This window comes from Saimiri boliviensis, chromosome 4, assembly GCF_048565385.1.
Source record: "Saimiri boliviensis isolate mSaiBol1 chromosome 4, mSaiBol1.pri, whole genome shotgun sequence".
Classification (NCBI taxonomy): domain Eukaryota; kingdom Metazoa; phylum Chordata; class Mammalia; order Primates; family Cebidae; genus Saimiri; species Saimiri boliviensis.
In genome coordinates, this window is record NC_133452.1 from 97344024 (window position 1) to 97369016 (window position 24993).

General features: G+C 44.1%; 2 protein-coding genes across 2 annotated transcripts; both read right to left on the reverse strand.

Moving 5' to 3' along the window:
- Positions 1 to 12856: 12856 nt before the first annotated feature.
- On the reverse strand, positions 12857 to 18600 carry LOC101039757 (HLA class II histocompatibility antigen, DO alpha chain). Its single transcript, XM_003923125.4, has 5 exons — positions 18463 to 18600; positions 17030 to 17278; positions 16325 to 16606; positions 16100 to 16235; positions 12857 to 15861 (listed from the first exon to the last, which is right to left on the reverse strand). The coding sequence occupies exons 1-5, from the start codon at positions 18542 to 18544 to the stop codon at positions 15858 to 15860; spliced, it is 753 nt and encodes a 250-aa protein (XP_003923174.1). The 5' UTR covers positions 18545 to 18600; the 3' UTR covers positions 12857 to 15857.
- Positions 18601 to 22386: 3786 nt separating this feature from the next.
- On the reverse strand, positions 22387 to 22601 carry LOC120363261 (large ribosomal subunit protein eL39-like). Its single transcript, XM_039467834.2, has one exon. The coding sequence runs from the start codon at positions 22575 to 22577 to the stop codon at positions 22422 to 22424; it is 156 nt and encodes a 51-aa protein (XP_039323768.1). The 5' UTR covers positions 22578 to 22601; the 3' UTR covers positions 22387 to 22421.
- Positions 22602 to 24993: the final 2392 nt, after the last annotated feature.

A 24993-nucleotide genomic window follows, 5' to 3' on the forward strand; every position in this document is an offset into this window, starting at 1 on the left:
TAATAACAACAATCCTGGCTGGGATAAGGTAGTATCTCATCGTGGTTTTAATTTGCATTTCCCTGATGATTGGTGAGGCTGAGCATTTTTACATATGTTTGTTAGCCATTTATACATCTTCTTTTGAGAAATGTCTGTTAATGTCATTTGCTCACTTTTTAATGGAATTTTTTTTTTTTCTTGCTCACTTGTTTGAGCTCCTTCTAGATTCTGGATATTAGTCCTTTGTCAGATTTTGCAAATTTTTTTTTGCAACCCTTCTGTGGTTGTCTGTTTAACTCTGTTGATTATTTCTTCTGCTGTGCAGAAGCTTTTTAGTTTAATTAAATAGGTAGATCCATTTATTTATTTTTGTTTCTGTTGCATTTGTTTTTGAGGTCCTATTCATAAATTATTTGCCTATGCCAATATTCAGAAGAGTTTTTCCAAGGTTTCTTCCAGCCAGAATTTTTATAATCCTAGGTCTTAGATTTAAGTCTTTAATCTATCTTGAGTTAATTTTCACATATGTTGAGAGTCAGGGATCCAGTTTCATTCTTCTACATGTGGCAATCCAATTTTCCCAGCACCCTTTATTGAATAAGGTATCCTTTCTTCAGTGTATTGTTTTGTCTGCTTTGTCAAAGATTAGTTGGTTCTAGGTATTTGGCTTTATTTCTGGGTTGTCTATTCTCTTCTATTGGTCTCTGTGTGTCGTTTTTAAACCAGTACCATGCTGTTTCAGATACTCTGGTCTTGGAGTGTAATTTGACGTTGGGTAATGTGATGCCTCTAGATTTATTCTTTTTGTTTAAGATTGCTTTGGCCATCCAGGCCCTTTTTTCATTCCATATGAATTTTAGGATTGCTTTTTCTAATTCTGTGAAAAATGATGCTGATATTTTGATAGGAATTGCATTGAACCTGTAGATTGCTTTGGGCAGTATGGTCATTTTTCGTACTGATTCTTCCAAGCTATGAGCATGGTGTGGCTTTTCATTTGTTTGTGTCATCTATGATTTCTTTCATCAGCATTTTGTAGTTCTCCTTAGGGAGATCTTTCACCTCCTTGGTTATATTTCTAGACATTTTATTATTTTTTTGTAGCTATTGCAAGTGAGATTGAGTTCTTGATTTTATTCTCAGCTTGGTCATTATTGGAATAGAGCTGTGCTATTGATTTGTATATGTTGATTTTGTAACCTGAGACTTTACTGAATTCATTTATCAAATCTAAGAGTCTTTTGGAGGAATCTTTAGGGTTTTCTAGGAAGAAGATTATATTACTGGCAAAAGGGGTAATTTGGCTTCCTCTTTTTCGGTATGCTTTCTCTTGTCTGATTGCTCTGGCTAGGACTTCCAGTACTGTGATGAATAGGAGTGGTAAAAGTAGGCATCTTTGTCTTGTCCAGTTCTTAGAGGAATGCCTTCAACTTTTTTTCTCTTTTTCTGAGATAGAGTTTCACTCTGTTGCCCAGGGCAGATTGCAGTGGTGTGATCTCAGTTCACTGCCACCTCCACCTCAGGGGATTAAGCGAATTCTCATGCCTCAGCCTCTCAAGTAGCCTGGGACTACAGGCATATATCACCACACCTAGCTAATTTTTTTTTTTTTTTTTAATAGAGGCAGGATTTCACCATGTTGACCAGACTGGTCTTGAACTCCTGACCTCAGGTGATCTGCCTGTCTGGGCCTCCCAAAGTGGTAGGATTATGGGCGTGAGCCACTGCGCCTGGCCAGCTTTCAACTTGTATCCATTCAGTATGATATTGGCTGTGGGTTTATCATATCTAACTTTTATAATTTTGAGGTTTGTTCCTTCTATGCCTAGTTTGTTGATAGATTTATTATAAAGGGATGCTGGATTTTACCAAATGTTTTTCTGCATCTATTGAAATGACCATATGGCTTTTCTTTTCAATTCTGTTTATGTGGTGAATCACATTTATTGACTTGCATATTTGGAACCATCCTTGCATCCCTAGGATGAAACCCACTTGATCATGGTGAATTATCATTTTGATGTGCTGTTGGATTTGTTTTCTTAGTATTCTGTTGAAGATTTTTGCATCTATGTTCATCAGGAACATTGGTCTGTGGTTTTCTTTTTTTATTGTGTTCTTTCCTGGCTTTGATATCAAGGTAATACTGGCTTCAAAGAATCAGTTGGGAAGGATTTCCTCTTTCTCAATCGTTTGCAATAGTTTCAATAGGACTGGTACTAGTCTTCTTTGAACATCTGGTAGAATTCAGCTGTGAATCTGTCTGATCCTAGGCTTTTTTGTTTTTTGTTTTGTTTTGTTTTGTTTTAAGATTTTTTATTACTGATTCAATATTATTGCTTGTAACTGGTCTGTTCGGGATTTCTGTTTCTTCCTGATTCAAGCTTAGAGGATCATATGCTTCCAGGAATTCATTTATTTCCTCTAGATTTTCTAGTTTGTATGGATAGAGGTGTTTATAGTATTCTTAGATGATCTTTTGTATTTCTGTAGTGTCGGTTGTAATGTCTCCATTTTCATTTCTACTTTTTTTTTTTTTTTTTTAGATAGAGTCATGCTGGCTGAAGCATTGTAGCCTCTGCCTCCTGGGTTCAAGCAATTCTCCTGCCTCAGCCTCCTGAGTAGCTGGGATTACAGGTGGGTGCCACCACATCCAGCTAATTTTTATATTTTTAGTAGAGACGGGCTTCACCATGTTGGTCAGGCTGGTCTTGAACTCCTGACCTCGTGATCCACCTGCCTCGGCCTCCCAAAGTGCTGGGATTACAGGCGTGAGCCACCATACCTGGCCTCTTATATGTTTTTAAATGCAGCTACTGCACAAGATTCCTGCATGCTGTAGAAAATTTATTTTTTTCACTAAGCCCAATTAATTTAGCTTAGCTGGAGAACTATTAAGAAGTGTGAAGACACAAAAAAGAAATGAATGACTTTATTCCACAAATATAAGTAGGGAAAATTCCAATGCTGGCATTTGCTGCATGAAGAGAAACCAGGATAAGTTAAAACTATTAATAGTCACTTTAGATTGTGTAATTTCTAAATGGTAACTATTCATACCTACCATTCATAAATTCTAAATGGTAACCATACCTTCAGACTTGGCTTAGAGACTGGGACCTTTGTGAATGAAGAGGCCTGAGGGAATGGACTGTAGGAGATGAATGGTGAGAGGAAAGCTCTGGGTGGAGTAGGTGTGCGTCTGGGCTTGCATTGACCATGTAAGAGGGAGAGTCAAAAATTATAAGGACTTTTAACATTTTGGAGACTTTGGGCCTTCTTCATTTTTACTACTTTTTCTTCCTCATTTCTGTTTTCTGATTGGCCATAAAATCTCAAACATGGGGAAAATACAAAATTATAAAACAACATTTTTTTGAGGTGAATTATGAAACAACTTAATATTTTTTCCAGGTGAACTTATTGTTGGTGTTTCTAGGATGTCTATAGAGAATGTTACAGTAACTTTTGACTACAGAATTTTTTTTTCAAATGATATAATATTGACAAAGCCATTGTAGGGCTCCCAAAATAAAATAAGTTTGTGTTTTGAACCTATGGATGAAAAACCTGCCAGAGAAATGGTCAAATTTTATGTATGTATTAATAGCCATGTAGTGGGAAAAAATTTAAAGGCATTATGTGATGTTTATTATATTTTAATTAAAAGAACAAAGCATTTACATTATTTATTTAAATTATAAAATATTACAGAACAATAATTATTCAGTTGGTGACATACAACAACTTATGAGCTCAGGAATATAGTGATTTCTCCTTTAAATTCCTGCTATTTTCAAGTATGGTAAAGCATTACAAACACACACACACACACACACACACACCTCTTTATGAAAATTTCCAAACCTACAGAAAACTTGAAAAAAAGTAAAATAATATTTGAATGCTGCTATGGTTTGAATGTGTCTCCCAAAGTTATTTGGCTCTTTCATTTGCTAGAGCTAGGACATATATATTAGTAAATCATTAATTAAAATTGGCATTTCTAGTTCAAAAATTTTTTCCAGTTCAAATTTAATATTATTGTTTAATTCAGCTACTTTTACTTGGTTTCTATACATTAAAAATCTTAGTTCTTGACCAGGCACGGTGGCCCATGCCTAATCCCAGCACTTTGAGAGGCCAAGGCAGGCAGATCATTTGAGGTCAGGAGTTTGAGACTAGCCTGACTGACATGGTGAAAACCTCTCTCTAAGAAAAATACAAAAAATTAGCCAGGCATGATGGTGCATGCCTCTTATCCCAGCTACTCATGAGGCTGAGGCAAGAGAATCACTCAAACCTGGGTGGTGGAGGTTGCAGTGAGCCAAGATCAGGCGCCACTGCACTCCAGCCTGGGCGACAGAGCCAAACTCTGTTTAAAAAAAAAAAATCTTAGTTCTTAATTACATTAACATAATCACTGATTTGCTTTATGTTACATATAACATGAAGTTGTTATATATAAAACATGTAGGAAACTTAATACCCAATGCAACAGCATTGAGCATGGGATCTTTAAAAGATGACTAGGCTATCTCTTACAGAGATGGGCAGAACCCTCATAAAGGGATTAATGCCGTCATCTCTAGAGTGGCTTGGTTATCTCATCTCAGGAACAATTCTCGATGAAACGATAGGTTTGACTCCTTTCCTCTCCTCCACCCTCTCTTCTCAGCCCTTTGTCTTCTGCCGCAGTATGACACAGCAAGAAAGCCCTTGCCAGATATTGGCAACTTGATATTGGGCTTCCCAGCCCCCAGAACTGTGAAAAAATTTTTTTTTTTTTGTAAATTACCTAGTCTGTGGTATTTTGTTATGTGGCAACACAAAATGGACTAAGACAAATACTCATTATATAGATTCAACAACTGTCAAGATTTTGTCATATTTGTTTGAACTGTGTGTATTCTAAATTCATTTCAAAGTAAATTAGAGATCTCATTACATTTCATCCCTACTTTAGCATAAAGATGCCTTGCTATATAACCATAGTACTGTAATCATACTGAACAAAATTGAAAACAGCTCTCTAATGTCATCAATTACCAGTCCATGTTCAAATTTCCCCATTTGTCTGAAAAGTGCTTTTATATCTGTTTTCCACAGAGATATTGGCGAGAATCATCCACTAAATTTGATTGTAATGTCTCTTAATTCCCACTATCCCAACCATTTTTTTTTCTTTGAGATGGAGTCATGCTTTGTTTCCAGGCTGGAGTGCAGTGACATGATCTCAGCTCACTTCAATCTCCACCTCCCCGGTTCAAGCCATTCTCCCGCCTCAGCCTCCCTAGTAGCTGGGATTACAGGCTCACACCACCACGCCCAGCTAATTTTTGTACTTTTAGTAGAGACAGGGTTTCACCACATTGGCTAGGATGGTCTCGATCTCTTGATCCACCCACCTTGGACTCCCAAAGTGCTGGGATTACAGGTGTGAGCCACCACACCCTGCCCCCAACCATTTTTTAAACATCATCTTTTTTTTTTTTTTTTTTTTTTTTTTTTTTTTTTTTTGAGACAGAGTTTCGCTCTTGTTACCCAGGCTGGAGTGCAATGGCACAATCTCGGCTCACCACAACCTCCGCCTCCTGGGTTCAGGCAATTCTCCTGCCTCAGCCTCCTGAGTAGCTGGGATTACAGGCACGTGCCACCATGCCCAGCTAATTTTTTGTATTTTTAGTAGAGACGGGGTTTCGCTATGTTGACCGGGATGGTCTCGATCTCTTGACCTCATGATCCACTCACCTCGGCCTCCCAAAGTGGTGGGATTACAGGCTTGAGCCACCGCGCCCGGCCGGATCTTTCACTTGCTAGAGGTACGACATATATATTAGTAAATCATTAGCTAAAATGGACAATTCTAGGGTTTTTTTTTAGTTCAAATTTAATATTATTGTTTTAGTTCAGCTAGTTTTACTTGCTTTTTATCCATTAAAAATCTTAATTCTTTTTTTTTTTTTTTTTTTTTTTTGAGATGGAGTCTCGCCCTGTTGCCCAGGCTGGAGTGCAGTGGTGCAATCTCGGCTCACTGCAACCTCCGCCTCCCAAGTTCAAATGTTTCTCCTGCCTCAGCCTCCCAAGTAGCTGGGATTACAGGTGCCCTCCACCACGCCCAGCTAATTTTTGTATTTTTAGTAAAGATGGAGTTTTGCCATGTTGGCCAGGCTGTCTTGAACTCTTGACCTCATGATCCACACACCTTGGCCTCTCAAAGTGTTAGAATTACAGGCGTGAGCCACCTTGCCCAGCCTAAAAATCTTAGTTCTTAATTACATTAACATAAACACTGACTTGCTTTATTTTATATATAACATACTTTCAAATAAGGATACAAATATCACAACCATAAAACAACTGAATGATGTTCTAAGTTTTGAGAGTTCTTTTTGTCCTTAGAATATTTACTCTATTAAGTCAGCCTGGGCAACATAATGAGACCTCATTTCTATTTTTTAAATTTATTTTAATTAACTGGATATGGTGGCATGTGTCCGCAGTCCCAGCTACTCTACTTGGGAGACCGAGGTGGGAAAATCACATGAGCTCAGGAGTTTGAGGATGCACTGAGCTATGATCACACCTGTGCACTCCAGCACTCCAGCCTTGGCTGGCAGCAAAGCAAGACCCTGTCTCCCAACTCCAAAAAAATAATAAAAAAAAAATAAAAGAGAGAGAGAGAGAATATATTCCACCAAGAATATACAATAGTATCTTTTAATATCACTTGGAATACTTCTTTTTTCCATGTGGTTCAGTTCTATTTGTTTTAAATTTTAGAGGTTTTTTGTTAAATTCTTATTAACATTGTAAAGCATTTATTGTTTCAAAGGTCAATATTCTCTTCTCACTTCTATTCTCCATTCCTCCCTAAAACAGCCAGTTTTATTAATTTCTGGTTTATCCTTCCAAGGCAGCTTTTTCCCCCCACTTTGGAAATAGGCCCTCCCTCTATTGCCCAAGCTGGAGTGCAGTGGCACAGTCATAACTCACTGTAGCCTTGTACTCCTAGGCTCAAGTGATCCTCTTGCTTCAGCGTCCTGAGTAGCTAGAACTACAGGGGTGTACCATCAGGCACGGCTGATGTTTTTATTTTTATGTAGAGACAGGGTCTTGCTATGTTGGCCAGGCTGGTCTTAAATTCCTGACCTCAAGTGATCCTCCTACTTCATCCTCCCAAAGTGTGGGGATTATAGGCATAAGCCACCATATCTGGCCCAATGCAGCTTTTTGAAAAAATATATATCTTCTCTCTTTCTTACCCCAAAGGTAGCACATAGTTTAATCATTCTTTCGCATTGTGAATTTTCCACTATATCCTAGAGATTCCTCCATATTAGTTCAAAGAGGTCTTTTTCATTTTTTGTTAGACTTTTTCCTTTAATTGATACATGATATTTTACATATTTTATTTATGAGGTACAAGTGAGCATCTGTTACATGCATACAATGAGAGTAATGATCAAGTCAGGTATTTGGCAACATTTCAAGTCCTCTCTTCCAGCTGTTTTGAAATATACCATATATATTATTGCTGACTACAGTCACCCAGTCTGTTACTAAACATTGGAACTTATTTTTTTCTATCTCCTCATTCTTTTTAACAGCTTTACGTTACTCCATTGTGCAGATGTACCATAATTTTTTCAACTATTCTACTCTTACTAGGTGTTTCCAATAATTTCCACTTATTACAAATAATGACGTACCATTTTTAAAAGGCAGATTACTATGTAATAAAGATACATACTTAATTTTAGCATTTCCTTATGTGTATTAAAGTATGTTTTAACAGAAAAATATTACTTCTATTGATTTGTTTTTGGTTAGGTTATTAACACTCTCCTAAACACTTGGGTTTTATGCAGCGATTTAGGAAATATGGGTGTGTTTCTTAGTGAACGTGGAGATTACTGGATTTGACAAATATCAGCTGGTTAGACTAGCGTTTGGCACGTTGGAAGAGCTCAATAGACGAAAGATAATAGTATTAACAAAACAATAATGCTAATAACAGAAGAGCGAATTTTAATTTATTTTTCTTTATGTGGACATGTCACCAGGGTATCTGAGAGCCGGATGGCTACATTTTGTTCTTTAGCCAGCTGGAGATTAAACATTTATTAAGTAACCACCATGTTCCAGGCATTAGAGTAAGAACTTGTACGTAAAGCAGCTCCCTATGCTGAAGGCCTGAGGAAAGGAATAAAGGGCACTGGGAATCTGACCAGGTTTCAAGAGTGGTGTTGGGACTCTAGGGAGGAGGCAGCAGGTTTCCAGTGGACCGAAGCCCCGGGGAGTCTGCCTTGGGAGACTCGAGGCTTACTCAGATTTGGAGGCTCCATGTGGGGTGAATGCAAGCCACAAGATGGAGCCAAATCACAAGTCATTGGTAGCAACCTCCTAAACCATAAGGAGGAGAGGAGAGGACGTGAATCTGCTCCTCTGCGTGCGTGATCACTCGTCCGGAAGGTTTTCTGAGGTCAGAGAAGAAAGGAAAGTCTGAGAAGTGGAGCCTCATTCATTGAAAGGCATCTCTTTGTAGGGATAATTAGGGTAATGTGATAGGGAGAGACTGGAGATTGGAGAGATTGGAGATAGGTGGTTTATTTAGCAAAGTTGGTCAAGGAAGCCTCTCTGACTCGGTACCACATGAGTGGTCAATCGATGATGAATTGGAGGCATTAATGTTAAGATCTTGGACCGGCGGATTCCAGGGAAAGATAGTGTGGCTGTTGCTTAATGAAAGAAGGAAGAGTGGAGGGAAGTAAAGATGGAGACACATGCAGTGCCAGATCATATACAGTCTTTTTGGCCAGAAAGGAATTCAGATTGTTTTAAGCAAGAAAGAAAGTCTGAACTGGGAGAGTGCTTTGAACGATCCAGGATCAAGAAGTAAAATCTCTTCAGTAATTCTAACCCCAGTCATTCTTTAAACTCACCTCATTCCTGCAGCCTGTTGCTGCTGAAGCCTCAGAAGAAGTTAATTCCCAAAGTGGGTAAAACCTCCTCCTGCACATTTCCTAGTAATGCTGATGTCTGACCCTGCTCATCCTGCCGCATGTCTCACAGCTGGTCTCCATCTGCTGCTGAGTAGGACAGTGCAGGGGAAAGACGACGGGCTCTAGCATCACACAGACCGTCCAGCCACCTCCTAGCCGTGTGACCTCGGGCAAGTTAGATAATTCGAATCCTAGCTTCCTTCTCTGTAAAATGAAATACTTAACTTGCAGATTGTAAGGAAGAAATAAAATAATTCATGTACAGCAGAATGATGCTTTTCTTTTTTCTTGTATTTAAGTTTATCACACAAGACAATAGCATATGTCACCTCCAAGGCCTTTGTTCTTTTAGCTTTGGATTTCCCAAAACCTGAAGCTCACTTGACATTATGCTAGGTGTCTCAGACATTGTACCTGAGAGAGAGCGGGGAATGCCTTTGAGAGGCAAAGGGGGAAGGTTCTCCCAAACTGAGGAAGGCACAGTGGCCTGTGGATCTGAAAGAGCCCTCCTCCCTCACAGCAGCCAATGTGGGGGTCGGGGAGGCCTCTCAGGGAGGGGAAGTTGGCCATGTGGTGCATCTTTGCAGTCCTGCTCCCAGGCACTGGAGATCAATCCTCACGAAAGATTCCCCTGCCCCAAGCCTGGTGCAGAAGCAGTAGAGCTGCCACTTGGAAAAGACCATACAGGTTAAGCCCTGAGATGCTTGGAGTAAACAGTCTGGACAGATGCTGGAAGACAGCAGGGGCTTCTCCAAGGCTTCAGCACTGTGTCAGGCGCAGACCCTTGGAACAACTATAAGAGACAGAAGCCCCAATAATGACAGATTGAATTTAAAACCAGTCTCATGGCAGGGGTTTTGAATCAGATTTAAGATTTTTTAAAGAGCAGGTTTTGAGTCAGATAAATCCAATACACATGAAAAGCATTAAGGACAGGCACATTGCATGTGTTGGGTAAAGGGTAGCCAATGTCATTAAAACCAGCTGCAGACAGTCACAGCAGGCTGAACTTGGAGCAAACAAAATGGAATTAAATAGAATTCCACAAGTGTTTGGATGCCCATTATGTTCTGGGTGTTGGAAATATAAGGCACAGACTTCTTTTGCTTTAGAGGAGCAGTTAGTGACAAAGGCATATTCTTACACAGTCAACTCTGACATAGGGCGGAATGTGGTATGCAGTGCAGAGAGAGGGAGGCCAGCATATTAGGGGCTGGGATTGGAAAGGCTTCACAGAAGAGGTGACGTTTAATCTGGACCCTGGAAGGACAGGTAGAATTTTTACTGGTGGAAGAAGGCAGGTCCAGCACAGAGGATAGTTTGTGCAAAGGCAGGGAGGGGTAGACATGCAATGACAGTTTTCTGTAACTTAAGTATTGGCCATTTTCAGGAGGAGCTATTAGAAATATGGTTAAAATAGGCCAGGTGTGGTAGCTCATGCCTGTAATCCCAGCACTCTAAAAGGCCAAGGTGGGTGGATGACTTGAGGTCAGAAGTTCAAGACTAGCCTGGCCAACATGGTGAAACACTGTCTCTACTAAAAATACAAAAATTAGCCAGGTGTGATGGTGGGCACCTGTAGTTCCAGCTACTTGGGAGGCGGAGGCAGGAGAATCACTTGAACCTGGGAGACAGAAGTTACAGTGAGCCGAGATTGCACCACTGCACTCCAGCCTGGGTGACAGAGCGAGACTCCATCTCAAAAAAAAAAAAAAAAAAAAAAAAAAAAGAAAAAGAAAAAGAAAGAAATATGGTTAAAGTAGTAGACTGAGGACAGTCTGAGAAGGGTCTTTTCACCCTGCAGGTAATGCAGCACCTGTAAGAATTTAAAGGAAGGAAGAAGGGGAAAAGGAGATAACCTGCAAGCTTCCAGAGAGAAAACAACAACAATTATATACAAAGTTTCATGACACAATATCTTTTGGCTTATCAACAATAACACAGGAAGCGAAGGGATTATAGAGAAATGCCTTAAAACTTTTGATGGACATGAGTTCCAATCTTGAATTCATACCCGTGCAGGCCATTATCCAACTGTGAGAGTAGAATAAACCCAGTTTCTGACATACGAAGCACAGGGAGTTTTCCTCATACTCACTCTTTCTCAGGAAGTGGAAATAGGATGTGGCTCATTAAAATAAGGCAGACCACAAAAGGGTTACAAGACTGGATACAAGAAACTCAGGGGACAGGTAAATCCTGACGAGGATGGTGAAGGGTGATCTCCGCTGTGTCATCGAGGGCAAAGCGTTAAGACTGGAGCAGACAGGGCCGGGCACGGTGGCTCAAGCCTGTAATCCCAGCACTTTGGGAGGCCGAGGCGGGTGGATCACGAGGTCAAGAGATCGAGACCATCCTGGTCAACATGGTGAAACCCCGTCTCTAGTAAAAATACAAAAAATTAGCTGGGCATGGTGGCGCGTGCCTGTAATCCCAGCTACTCAGGAGGTTGAGGCAGGAGAATTGCCTGAACCCAGGAGGCGGAGGTTGCGGTGAGCAGAGATCGCGCCATTGCACTCCAGCCCGGGTAACAAGAGCGAAACTCCGTATCAAAAAAAAAAAAAAAAAAAAAAAAGACTGGAGCAGACAGAAAGTTCTGGGAGAGTTACAGCTGATGATAAAATTGACAGAATACCTGACTTGTCTGAGTGTACTGTGAGGAATTTTGTGATTCATTAATAATAAGTACAAATACAGCCAAGCAAAGGAAAGCAGGACAATTAAGCACTCCAGAGAAAACGAAGTCATCTAGGAAAGGAAGGGCAAGCATGGTTTCCTTTATGGTTTGCCATTACATGATCACACTGATATAAACATAGTAAACATAGTAACATACTAAAAATACAATATAGTAAAAATTAAAGAGTAATATAGTAAACATACAATATAGTAAAAAAATTACCATATAGTCATGTTAAAAGAAGGGGCATGGGAAGGGGACATGTTCTTTGAGGATGAAAAAAAATATAAATCCCCCTCTTCCATAGCAGAAGGTAAAGAGATAAAGCTTAAAGCTGAAAACTTTTGATGCAGCAACATAAACTTTATTTGGAATGGGAGCTTAATACCAACAGAACACATTAAAACAGTTGAAAGTTATTTTCTGTGAGGATAAGGATATGGTGGGAGAGGGCATTGGAGACTGGGATTTCTATGGCAAATCTTGTAGAAATATTTGACTCTGGGCTGGGTGTGGTGGCTCACGCCTATAATCCCAGCACTTTGGGAGAACAAGGTGGGCAGATCACGATGTCAACAATTCGAGACCAGCCTAGCCAACACAGCGAAACCCCGTCTCTACTAAAAATACAAAAATTAGCCGGGTGTGGTGGCACGTGCCGGTAGTTCCAGCTACTCGGAAAGCTGAGGCAAGAGAATCGCTTGAATCCAGGAGGTGGAGGTTGCAGTGAGCTGAGATTGTGCCATTGCACTAGAGCCTGGGTGACCAGAGCAAGACTCTGTCTCAAAAAAAAAAAAAAAAAAAAAAAAAAAAGACTAAATTGTGCATATAACATAATTTGGTTAAAAATTAAAAACCGGCCGGGTGCGGTGGCTCAAGCCTGTAATACCAGCACTTTGGGAGACCGAGGCGGGTGGATCACGAGGTCAAGAGATCGAGACTATCCTGGTCAACATGGTGAAACCCCGTCTCTACTAAAAATACAAAAAATTAGCTGGGCATGGTGGCGTGTGCCTGTAATCCCAGCTACTCAGGAGGCTGAGGCAGGAGAACTGCCTGAACCCAGGAGGCGGAGGTTGCGGTGAGCCGAGATCGCGCCATTGCACTCCAGCCTGGGCAACAAGAGTGAAACACTCCGTCTCAAAAAAAAAAAAAAAAAAAAAAAAAAAAATTAAAAACCGAAGAGAGTGGATGTGAAGAGATCTGCAGGCAGTCCATGCAGGACACTCTCAGAGAGTGTGACTGGAAGGAGCTGGGGTAGAAGGGAGACTGGGTCATAGGACAGAGGATTTGATGTTCTCTATATAGGAGAGATGACGTGCTTATGATCTGTAGGGGCCCTGCAAGCAGGGAGAGTTTGGATACAAAGCACAGGAGACTATTGGATGTCTGCTCTAAAAGGGAGTAAAAGTCAGATCAAGAATGTAGGAGGACAATCTGTTTTTTTGAAATAAAAGACTATGTACCTTGAGACTAGAGACAAATGTGGGTATCCACGCAGGTGCACAAATCTAAAAGATCTGGAATCATTCCTAGAAGTTCCAGTGACTTCAGGGTAGTAATGCAACAGTGAAAAAAGGCACATTTCTTTGGTCAAAAGAACACAATTTTATGACTTTATTAAGCCTTAGGACGGAGATGAGAGAAACACCTTTCCAATGATGCATCAAGTTAATTTCTAAGCGAAAGATCAGCAGAGATCAGAGACTGTTGAAAACACACGTATCTTGTGGTGTCTTCAGAGAACCAACTTATTCCTCTTTCTCTGAGAACACCTTGACCCTTGCCATGGGATGAGTGCTTGGCAGCCATGTTTGTGCAGTGGGATCTCATCCCCTGCTCTAACTACACAGGGCTGGGATGGACACCTGCTCCAAGTTTGGCCGGTTATTTATTTTTCCAAGAATTTAAAATTCTGGCTGGGGGACACAGGCTCTGTGGGTTGTGAGGGTTGAAATGAAACGAACCGAGGAGCTGTTGTGTGGACATGTTCACTGAAAAGGACAGTTAGTCCACAGAGAGAATACGGCTACCATGCAGCGGGGCTAGAGAACACAGACGGTGTGGATGTCAGAGTGTCAGAGGGGCAGCTTGAGCTTCTCCGGGCTTTTCGGTTCCGAGTTCTGCTCCTGGGAGGCCTGGCTAAATCCTACCCTTGGGCCCTGCGCTCCTCCCCACGTCTACATTGCAAATATCCTATACTTGGCATGTGATCACATGAAGAGGGTTTCTGTTACTGGCACATAAAAAGTTTGCCTGAGACGTTTCTCTTCCAACTTCCATTGGGGTCTTCCAGTCATTGATTTCAACTTATTCTCTCTTAAGAAGCCCATTGAGTCCCCATAATCTTTGGTTTCTTTCTTTTCCAGGACCAATGGCTCACAATCAAAACCTCATTTTGCTCCTACTGACTTGTACCTTGATTGGCTTTGATGCCCTTACAGACCCAGGTTCTTCAGAAAGCCTTCTTAGTCCACCTCAGACCTCAGGGATCCCCCTTTCCCATGACTCCCCATGGCACTTGACTATGTTACTGGGTCCCCAGTTACCAGACCACAGCCCAGGTCCAGGATGGCTGCATCCGTCATCCAGAGCTGGTTAAAAATGACAGCCTCGACAGGGTGTGGTGGCTCACGCCTGTAATCCTTGGGAGGCCAAGGCAGGCAGATCACAAGGTCAGGAGATTGAGACCATCCTGGCCAATGTGGTGAAACCCCGTCTCTACTAAAAATACAAAAATTAGCTGGGCGTGATGGTGCGTGCCTGTAGTTCCAGCTACTGGGAGGCTGGGAGGTGGAGGTAGCAGTGAGCCAAGATCACACCATGGTACTCCAGCCTGGTGACAGAGTGAGAGTCTGTCTCAAAAAAAAAAAGGACAACCTCCTTGTTGCCGTCCCTTGCACCCCCAAGATTCTAATTCAGTAGGTCTGGCTGATGCCTGTTATTTTTATGTTTTATTTATGGATTTATTTAGAGACAGGGTCTCACTCTGTCACCCAGGCCTGGAGTGCAGTGGCACGATCTTGGCTCACTGCAGCCTTGAACTCCTGGGCTCAAGCACTCCTCCAGCCTCAGCCTCCCAAGTGGCTGTGAATACAGGTGCAAGCCACCATGCCTGGTTAATTTTTAAATCTTTCTTTTTAGAGATGGGGTCTCTCTACATAGCCCAGGGTAGTTTCCATCTCCTGGCCTCAAGTGATCCTGCCCCCTTGGCTTCCAAAGTGCTGGGATTACAGGAGTGCGCCATGCACCAGGCAGAGTACCTTTAGAGGGATCCCACGCAGTTCTTATGTACATTCTGGTTCGAAAACCGTAATCTGTACTGCTCATTTTGGTCTTGACATAAGCTACCTGGTATGGTGACTTATCTCTTTGAATGTTTTCGATTTTATTCACAGAAAAGTAGACTAAAATCTTCTAGGCCACATATTTAAAGAGGGCCCAGGTGGACCTCCACTCTGCAGACCGACTCTACCACCCCCCACCTAACATGACTGCCCCATTGAGGGAAGAGGCCACCACATCCAAGCCTCGGACCTCTCTTTGCCATGCATGGGACTGTAGGGAATGTAGAAAAAGGAAATAACATCATGGCAGGATACCAATGGCCTCTTCACACAGAGTAAACCCGGGCAGGAGTGGAGTCCCCATGAGCCTCTTCTGTCCCAGTGCCCTCCAGACCTGTCATTAGCTGAGAAGTTGTGAGGAACAGGAGGCTCTATCCCTTTCAGGGCAAACCTGAACTCAGGAGGCATATTTCATGAAGTCCGTGTGAAATGGCTCATTCACAAAGCAACACACAACGGGCCAAATGGAGCAAGACAGAGCCGTGTGGGCCCCAGGACGGCTGCCAGTCCCCGCACCACACGCCTCACCTCCGGGAAAGCTGGCTGAGACCTAAAAAGGACCCGGCGTGAACACTACCAAAGCATTTAGTGCTGCCAGCCAGAGCTTCAGGTAGACCAAGAATGTGTGTGTGTGCTGAAGGGGAAAGGGAAGCTCGTGGGTATCCCACAAGCCTGCCATGAATACCGGGGCCAAAAAGGAGGGGACCTACAGGACGAAGTTTGATCCCACTCAAAGTCAGCACAGCGGGATGCTCTTCAAGGAGGCTGAGCACGCAGGGGCTGTCACAAACCCACGAGGATCCGCAGCGTGTCTCCCACAAGCCGCTGCTCTCAGAAGGATCATTACCTAAAGTAGCAGAAACCACACGATCGGGGTTACTCAGTCTGCAGATTTCTGTGATCCTATCTCTGAGTGCCCACCTCTTTCAAATCTCACCCCCTCACCCCACATCTGCTTCTTTCCTCCTTGCCCATTTCGTTCCTGATCTCTTTCCCACCAACAGAATCTCTGATTCTCCACCCATGTCCTGTCCAGAGTCATCCACTTTCCTCCCTCTCCCCCCAGACTCCCGGAGCCTCTGCACCTGCGGGCACTGGACACGTATATGCCCATGATGATGAGGATGGTGCCCACCAGGAAGCCCACCAGGCCAATGGCCAGGCCAAGGGCAAAGACCAGGGTCTCCATGGCATCTGGTGGTGGAGTAGGCACCTGGGGCTCTGGGAGAGAAAGGAAGGAGTCAGTCATAAAGAGAAGGACTCTAGAGCAAAGGAAATGCCAGGAGGGTGTGTGGGGAGGGGCTCCATACCCCAGTGCCTGAGGAGCGGTGTGTCCAGGCCCCAGTGCTCCACCTGGCAGTCATAGACGTCCTCAGCCGAGGGCACGAAGGGCAAGTAGTGGAACTTGCGGAACAAATGGTCGGGCTGGGAATAGAAGCTGGTCTGGGCCACTCCCTCAGTGACAGTTCGGCCATTGCGCAGCCAGGTGATATTGATCACAGGGGGGAAGATGTTGTCCACGATGCAGATGAGGACGTTGGGCTGGCCCAGCTCCACCCGGGACTTGGGGAGCACAGTCACCCGTGGAGGCACTAGGAGGAATGGGACCTGAGTCCACAGGTTCAACCCTCACCCCAGGGGTTTACTAGAACTGGGATTAAGGGATGTTTCCCCTTCGTAGCCATCTGTGGGCAGGGGATGCTTTGGGATGGTATCCACTGGGGCAGGAGAGGAGAAAAACAGAGGGAGAGGAGACTGGGGAGGGAGTGCGGACACCAGGAGCTCCTACATCTGTCCCTGGGCAGGAGTCCGGGTGAGAGGTGTCATTCCTCAAGGAGAGGGGTGCCAAAGGGGTCTGGGAAGGCCTGGAGCCTCCTGGGAAAGAAAGGGACAGAGCCTGACAGGTGCGGGTGCTGAGCGCGTGTCCCAGAGTGATGGGGGCCTAGGAACTGGGATGGGAGGAAGTTTCCCGGGACCTTCCTGCCTGACTGGGTGGGCAGAGGGAGGGCCGGTACCGTTGATGGCCCTAGTGCGGTTGGAGCGCTCCACCAGGACTCCCAGATGGGCTTTGATCGAGGCGATGCTGGCCAGCCCACCCTGCGGGTCAAAGCGGGCAAAGTCGCCAAACTCAGGCAGACGCCACACGGCCTCTCTTTCCTTCAGGTCCACAGAGAACAGCTGTTCGCCATCAAACTCATGGGTGAACTGGCCCGAGGCCCCGTAAGACTGGTAGAAGGCGGGTCCGTAGGAGCCCATGTGGTCAGCTGTATTTGGTGAGTTCAGGGTCAAGGAGAGAGAAGAAAACGTGTCTGTCTCAGCCACAATATGTGACTGTTGAGTCCCTGGGCCTGGGCCCTGTCCTGGGTTCTGTGTGGGGACACAGTCCTGTTCTGACACTGGGCTGGCCCTGGGAGAGAGGAGGGGAGAGGACGTGGGAAGAAAGAGGCTCATCCCAGCACACGGCAGCCGGCACAGAGACAGTGCAGTATGTATATCAGGATGGGAAGAGGAGAGGCTGCCTGAAATCATGCCTGGGGCTCCAGAATTTAAATCTCAGCTGTGGTCATCTGCCCTGCCTGTGTGGTCGGGCCCTGTGGTGTGAGCTGGCGGGACTGTAGGGCGGGATGAGGAGGAGTGATTAAGGACAGGAGAGTGGTGGAGCTTTGCACAGAGACGCAGTGCGGGTGGGTGTGAGGGAAACAGGCCACGGCTGGCAGGAGCAGGAATTACGGTTAGGGACCCAGAGACCAACGGGCTAGAAAGAAGCAACTCAAGGCATTGCAAAGAGCACTGGACAAGAAGCCAGAAGTCAAGGCTCACGTTCCAACTCCTCCCTCTCAGAGCATTGTCACTGTCTCTTCCATAACTGTTGTCTCATTTTCTGGAAGTTGGGGATTCAGTTTTAATTCTTGTAGACTTCTGTGAAGTTGTTCGAACAACAATTATTGAGGAACTAGCATGCACCCAGCACAATGGTGGGCCAGGGAAATAAAAGCAAGCAAGCAAGATGAACCAGCTGTGGACGGGCACACCAGCCCATGTCTCCTGAAGAACAAAGGTAAACAGGTAACTACCGGCATGTGCATAGACACTGCAACAGAACTAGACTTGATCGGGCACATTCCGGGCCAGCGGCGGTAGAGACATCAGGGTGCTTGCTGGCATCTGCTGGGTAAAGGTTTGGGTCTCAGGAAGGAGGCAGGAATGAGGAGAAATCTGAACACGAGCGAATGCTGAATGGGACACCTGCTCAGCTGACCGAGCTGCACCTTCACCTGGGTCCAGAGTGGATGTGACAGAGGTGAGGGGGATTGGGTGTCTCCGGGCCAAGGAAGCTGCCCATAAACCAGAGAGGGCGGGGAACAAGCATCCTCCATGCCACCTCCCCACGTAACCCAATTCCGTAGATCTCTGCTTCCCGCCCCACCCCCCTCACCCTTGGACTCACCCTGGGCGGCCCCTGCCTCCTGCAGGCTCAGGAGGGTGGTCAGGGTGCACAGCCCCAGGACCAGCCCTGCTCTGGGGGCCATTGCACTCCGGTGCTTTAATCAAATCCGTCTCGGTCCGTGTGGGGTGTACAGGAACAAGGCAGAGGTAAAGAGGAAGAAAACAGATTCGAGGATGGGGGAGACCCCTGCTATCTTCAGCCAATCACAGAAATTCTCTGAGTGAATGTGTCTGTTGCTGGGTAAAGAGGGAAAAGGCCTGGGTGAAAAGGTGGAAGGGTTCACTGGGCCCCGAGGAGAGGCCAAAGGAACTTTTGGAGGACGGGAGGGGCTTGGAACAACTGATACCACATCCTCCAAGAAGGGACCCCCGGAAGGGAGAGAAAAGGCCGTCAGAGAGCCGCGTCTATCTTTTTTTTTTTTTGAGACGGAGTTTTGCTCTTGTTACCCAGGCTGGAGTGCAATGGCGCGATCTCGGCTCACCGCAACCTCCGCCTCCTGGGTTCAGGCAATTCTCCTGCCTCAGCCTCCTGAGTAGCTGGGATTACAGGCACGCGCCACCATGCCCAGCTAATTTTTTTTGTATTTTTAGTAGAGACGGGGTTTCACCATGTTGACCAGGATGGTCTTGATCTCTCGACCTTGTGATCCACCCTCCTCGGCCTCCCAAAGTGCTGGGATTACAGGCTTGAGCCACCGCGCCCGGCCTGAGCCGCGTCTATCTTGATCTGCAGTGCAGGGAATCCCACTTTCCCTAGAAGTTTCTGTGGACAAATTTTGAGTTAAAAGTAAAATAAACTTTACCAATAATCTTTAAAAGGAAAACATTGGATACACAGTGGAATGAAAACCTCTTAAAACCTTCAATCACTTTCAAAAATGTTATTTTATTTTTCTCTTATTATTATTTCATTGTGTAAGAAAAAATAGGTAATTGTTGGAGATGTTTGGTCTAAAGCAGAGTGTAAGGAGCTTCCCTGGACTCCCCGAGGAGGGCAGAGGTGCGGGTCCTCTCTGTTGGTCCCTCCAGGACCCGGGCACCTCCTCCAGGCTGCCACAGGCTGGAGGACGGCATCACCCTTGCCTTTGGCTTCGGGTTAGGCTTGGCTAATACAAGGCACTGTGAGAATTTAGTCCAGTATTAAAGAAAAAGAAAAAGGAAACCTAACATCTAAGTAAACAGATGTGTGTGATTAATTTTAAAACAAATTAAACCATGTGTGAAAGACCCATGAAATAGATGATTTTCAACTAGGAAGGGACCAAGGGAATCATCTGGGTCTCTGGTTCCAAATGAGAATCATCTGGTGAGTTTGTTATAATACACGTTCCCGGGTTTCCTCTGGACCTAGTGGGTTAGATTCGCCTTTCCCAGGCAGGGCCGGGGAACCTGCGTATTCAGCATGCTGCTAGGTGGTTCTTGGGTAGCCTGTGGACTGGTAAAAACCTGGTCCAATGCTCTTTCCTCAATGAATAGAGATGCCTATATTGAGTGGGGCAGACACAGCTTCAAATTAATGAAATTACAGCTAGTAATTGATTTGTGTGGCACAGTTTATGGGAAGCCCTAATCTTAGTTTTCTTGTTTTCATTCTGCAGTGTCTAGCATGATGCCCGGCACATAATAGGTGCCTAGGAGATATCTCTGCATGAATGAACAGTGTCTTCACTGCTGGTCGGGACCCTCACCACCTTCATCTCTCCCCAGGTGAGGTGGGAGCTGGAGCCATGAGATGATAGATGGGTAAGACATGAAAAACTCAAGATAAAAATGTTGCTTCTTTGTTTAATAACAGTTGAGTATTGGGTATTTTTTTATTTCAGAACATACACAGATTTTTTTAAAGTGTGACTTTTGTTATTAACTTAAAACTTAATTACATGATAATCCTTTATGGCATGGAGTGTGGTCGACTTCTGTGAATATTTCACATGGACTCTAATAAATCTGATGCAGAATTTTATACATGTACATGTTTATTGGCTCAAGCATGTGGATTTTGTCATTCTTATTTGTTATGGCTTTCTTTATTTTTGGACTGACCTATGCATTACTAAGAGTGGTGCATTTATTTGTTTATTTTTTAGAGACGGGGTCTTGCTCTGTTGCTTAGACTGGAGGGCAATGGAGTAATCATGGCTCACTGCAGCCTCAAACACCTGGGCTCAATTGATCCTGCTGCCTCAGTATCCCCGAGTAGCTGGGACTACAGGCATGCACCACGACTTCTGGCCTATGAAGGGTGTATTTAAACCTCTAACTATGACTGTAGTTTTTTTCAACTTGTTTCTAATTTTTAAATCAGCTTTTGCCCTCTGCGCATTTAGGTTATTAGGTGCTTACTCTTGGGAATTATTAGTCTTGGTGAGCCTTTTCCCAATTTGTCCTGACAATCTTTCTGTCCTAGTCTGTCTTGTCTGATAGTAATAAGCCCCACAGCTGTCTTTGGGAATTTGTTTGCTGTGTCTTTTTCTACTCTTTTGTTTTTACTTCCCTGTGTGTGTATGCTTTAGATGTAGCCCTTGGTGTGGGCTACAAAAATAAAAAATATATAGATTTTTGCTTTTGATTCAATCTGACAGTCTCTGTCTTCTAACTGGTGGTTCAATTCTTGTGGCAGTCAAAGGGAGCAAACTTGTTTCTGCAAGAGACAAATACTGAAGCCTCAGTGGTTTAACAAAACACAGGTTTATTTTTTAGCCATGTGTAGTTCAAGGCAGGTCAGGCACCCTGCAGCTCTCCTCCAAAAAGTGCCTCAAGGTAGCTCAGCACCTTGCATCTCCATTATTGAAAAGCACTTCACCTCCAGCTTTGCAGGGGAAGGCACATTCGTCCCATGGTTTTGGACCAGAAACTATTTGCCGTCTCCTCTCACATTCCATTGGCAAGAAGTAAACAATGACCCCACACAGGCGTACGGGGATGGAAAAACGCGCTTTAGCTGTGTGTGCAGGAAGATGTAATGGTTTGGTGAGCACGTGGCACTGTCTTTGCCACATTCTGACTGTGTTTATTGTGAATATTAATGCACTTGGACTTGTTTCTAATACCTTATTTATTTCAACATTTCTATTTTTTATGTTTTCTTTTTTTGGAGTCAGAGTCTCTCTCTGTCGCCCAGGCTGGATGCAGGGTGCAATCTTGGCTCAGTGCAACTGCCACCTCCCAGGTTCAAACAATTCTCCTGTCTCAGCCTCCTGAGTAGCTGGGACTACAGGCACATGCTGTCACACCTGGCTAATGTTTTTTATTTATTTATTTATTTTAGTAGAGATGGGGTTTCACTGTCTTGCCCAGGCTGGTCTCGAACTCCTGAGCTCAGGCAATCCGCCTACCTCGACTTCCCAAAGTGCTAGAAATTAAAGGCATGAGTGACTACACCCGGCCAAGTTTTCTCTTTTGATCTTCATTGGCTTTTTTTTTTTTTTGAGACAGAGTTTCGCTCTTGTTACCCAGGCTGGAGTGCAATGGCACGATCTCGGCTCACCGCAACCTCCGCCTCCTGGGTTCAGGCAATTCTCCTGCCTCAGCCTCCTGAGTAGCTGGGATTACAGGCACGTGCCACCATGCCCAGCTAATTTTTTGTATTTTTAGTAGAGACGGGGTTTCACTATGTTGACCAGGATGGTCTCGATCTCTTGACCTCGTGATCCACCCGCCTCGGCCTCCCAAAGTGCTGGGATTACAGGCTTGAGCCACCGCGCCCGGCCTTTTTTTTTTTTTTTAAATGAAAGGTCTCACATATTTATTACTGAACCCAGGCAACCAAAACCTTTTTTTCTTTTTTTAAACATGAATAATGGAAGCCCTGTGGGTTGTATTAACTAACGCCTTCATAACAGATACAGAAAGGAAACGGTTCAAACTTCTCCAGATAGCAGTGACATTTTTCAGCTGGATTTGGTAACGACTGTGACCTTCAGACAGCATAAACATGTGTGCCATCGCATGTGTGATTTCTTACAGACCAAGCTTGGTTCTTCTCCAGTGTCTCCTTTCGGAGCTGTACCTGATTTTATTACCAGTTTTCATCCGAATCCACTGGGGAATGGGACGATTTTGCTTTTGTTTCTTGGCCAGGAATCGCTTAATCCTGAAAGTCTTGTGAGAAGACATGGCGAGAAACGGAGTAAAGCGCTCACCACGATGACGGAGAAAGGAAGAGAGGAGGCTTTTTTTTTTTTTTTTTTTTTTAAGTATTACTGATACCTTCCCCATCTTCCCTTTGACTGGATAAGAACTTTAGCATGCTTTCAAATTTATTCTCATATTTTCTCCTTCACCGAAGTATTTGGTCAGCATTAGTTCTCACATCTTTTGGCCCCTTCTAGAATGCTTTCTCTGATTAGAATTCTTTCAAAACGTGTCAAATGTGGGAATCTGCATAGCAAACCTTCTGAAGCCTTGGTATGCTTGATAATTTTTTATTACACCAGCACTTTTGAATAAAGTGTAGCTGTGTATTAAATTCTATTTGAAGTTTTTTCCTTTAATATTTTAAATAACATCATTCCAATTTTTTTTTTTTTTGCATCCAATGTCAGTTAGAAAATCCCATGTCAATATTTCATGCTGGAATCTTTTAGAATTTTCTCATTGTCTTTGATACTTTAAAATTTTAGTAGTGTATCTAGAGTGGGTTTTTCCTCCTCTCTTTAAGACATTATGGATTTTCTCTATCTTTTAATTCTGGTAATTCATTTTATTTATTTTATTTTATTTTATTTTATTTTATTTTATTTTTGAGGCAGCATTTCACTCTTGTTGCCCAGGCTGGAGTGCAGTGATGTGATCCTGGCTCACCGCAACCTCTGCCTCCCCGGTTCAAGTGATTCTCCTGCCTCAGCCTCCCGAATAGCTGGGATTACAGGTGCTTGCCACCACGCCCGGCTAACTTTTTGTATTTTTAGTTGAGACGGGGTTTCATCATGCTGACCAGGCTGGTCTCAAACCCCTGACCTGCCTCAGTCTCCGAAAGTGCTGTGATTACAGGCGCGAGCCACCACACTTTTTTATTTCTTTAACTATTTTCTCCTCTATTTTTTGTCTTTATGAAGCTCATATAATCTATATTTGAACAATTCTCTCCTCCTCTTCCCTGAATTTTGCTATTTATGACTTCTCCATCCTCCCCTCCCTCTTTCGTCCTGAGCCAGCCCCTCAGTGGAGCCCCTCAGCTTTCCGCTTTGTTTTCAGTTGCATCTCTCCCACCAGTTATCCCATTGATGAGGGTTTTACTTTGACTCTATTTCATTTACACCGAGAACTTCTAGGTATTTCTTTTTTTTTTTTTTGAGACGGAGTTTCGCTCTTGTTACCCAGGCTGGAGTGCAATGGCGCAATCTCGGCTCACCGCAACCTCCGCCTCCTGGGTTCAGGCAATTCTCCTGCCTCAGCCTCCTGAGTAGCTGGGATTACAGGCATGTGCCACCATGCCCAGCTAATTTTTGTATTTTTTTAGTAGAGACGGGGTTTCACCATGTTGACCAGGATGGTCTCGATCTCTTGACCTCGTGATCCACCCGCCTCAGCCTCCCAAAGTGCTGGGATTACAGGCTTGAGCCACCGCGCCCGGCTTTTCCTATATTTTCTATTGTTTTCATACTACAATAGCTTCTCACTTTTAAAGTGCACTTTTAATGCTCATTTTAAATGGCTGGTCTCTGTTTTCTACTACTTCCTTCAAGGACATAGAGGGTCCTGTTTGCTGCTTTTTTTTTGAGGTAGTGGCACTCCCTACAGGTCTCGTTATTTTGGCCCATTAGTGACTGTCTGTGTTAGTGTCATGTGTGTAAAGAGAAAGAAGGGCCAGCTGGAGTCCTCGGCCAGCACAAAACCACAGTCACTACCCCTTGGGTGTCACTTCAGGTCAGGGCTTCAGGGTGGGAGCACTGGGAGGCGTAGGGAGCACTGGTAGCTGGGGTGATGGAGGAGGCAATGACTAGGGCAGTCCCAGCTCCTCCCCACTCCAGCAGGATTTCAGTTTGGATTTTCTCACCCATCCGTCAACAGCTCGACAGGCAATCAGGATCTTGCCGTTGTTTTTCCCAGGAGGGAGCAGGCAGTGATTGCTCAAGGCCAGCATGGGGGAGGCAAGAGCAGAAACTTCCAGGAACCGTCTCCTAGCCACAGCCAGCGAGCAACCCAGTTCAAAACACCTTTCAGTCTCACCAGGACTTCCTCATTATTTGTCTTCTCAGAATATATGTGTAAGGCCCACATTCCCCCCTAAATAGAAAGGACGTGTAAGAAGGGATCATGGTTCACTGAATCTCTGTTACACAATCATCCCTTTCCCCATAAATGCTAGCAGAATATTAACTAAATAAGTTGATAACAAATAAAAGTAAAGAAAGTGGATAATACTGCCTCTAGGAGAGGTACTGTTATTGGGACTGGAGTCTAGTACTGGAGCAAATATAGGTTCAAGAAAAACTTACTGAAGAGTCCTTTCAAAATGACACAAATCCAGTTCTTTTTTTTTTTTTTTTTTTTTTTTTTGAGACAGAGTTTCGCTCTTGTTACCCAGGCT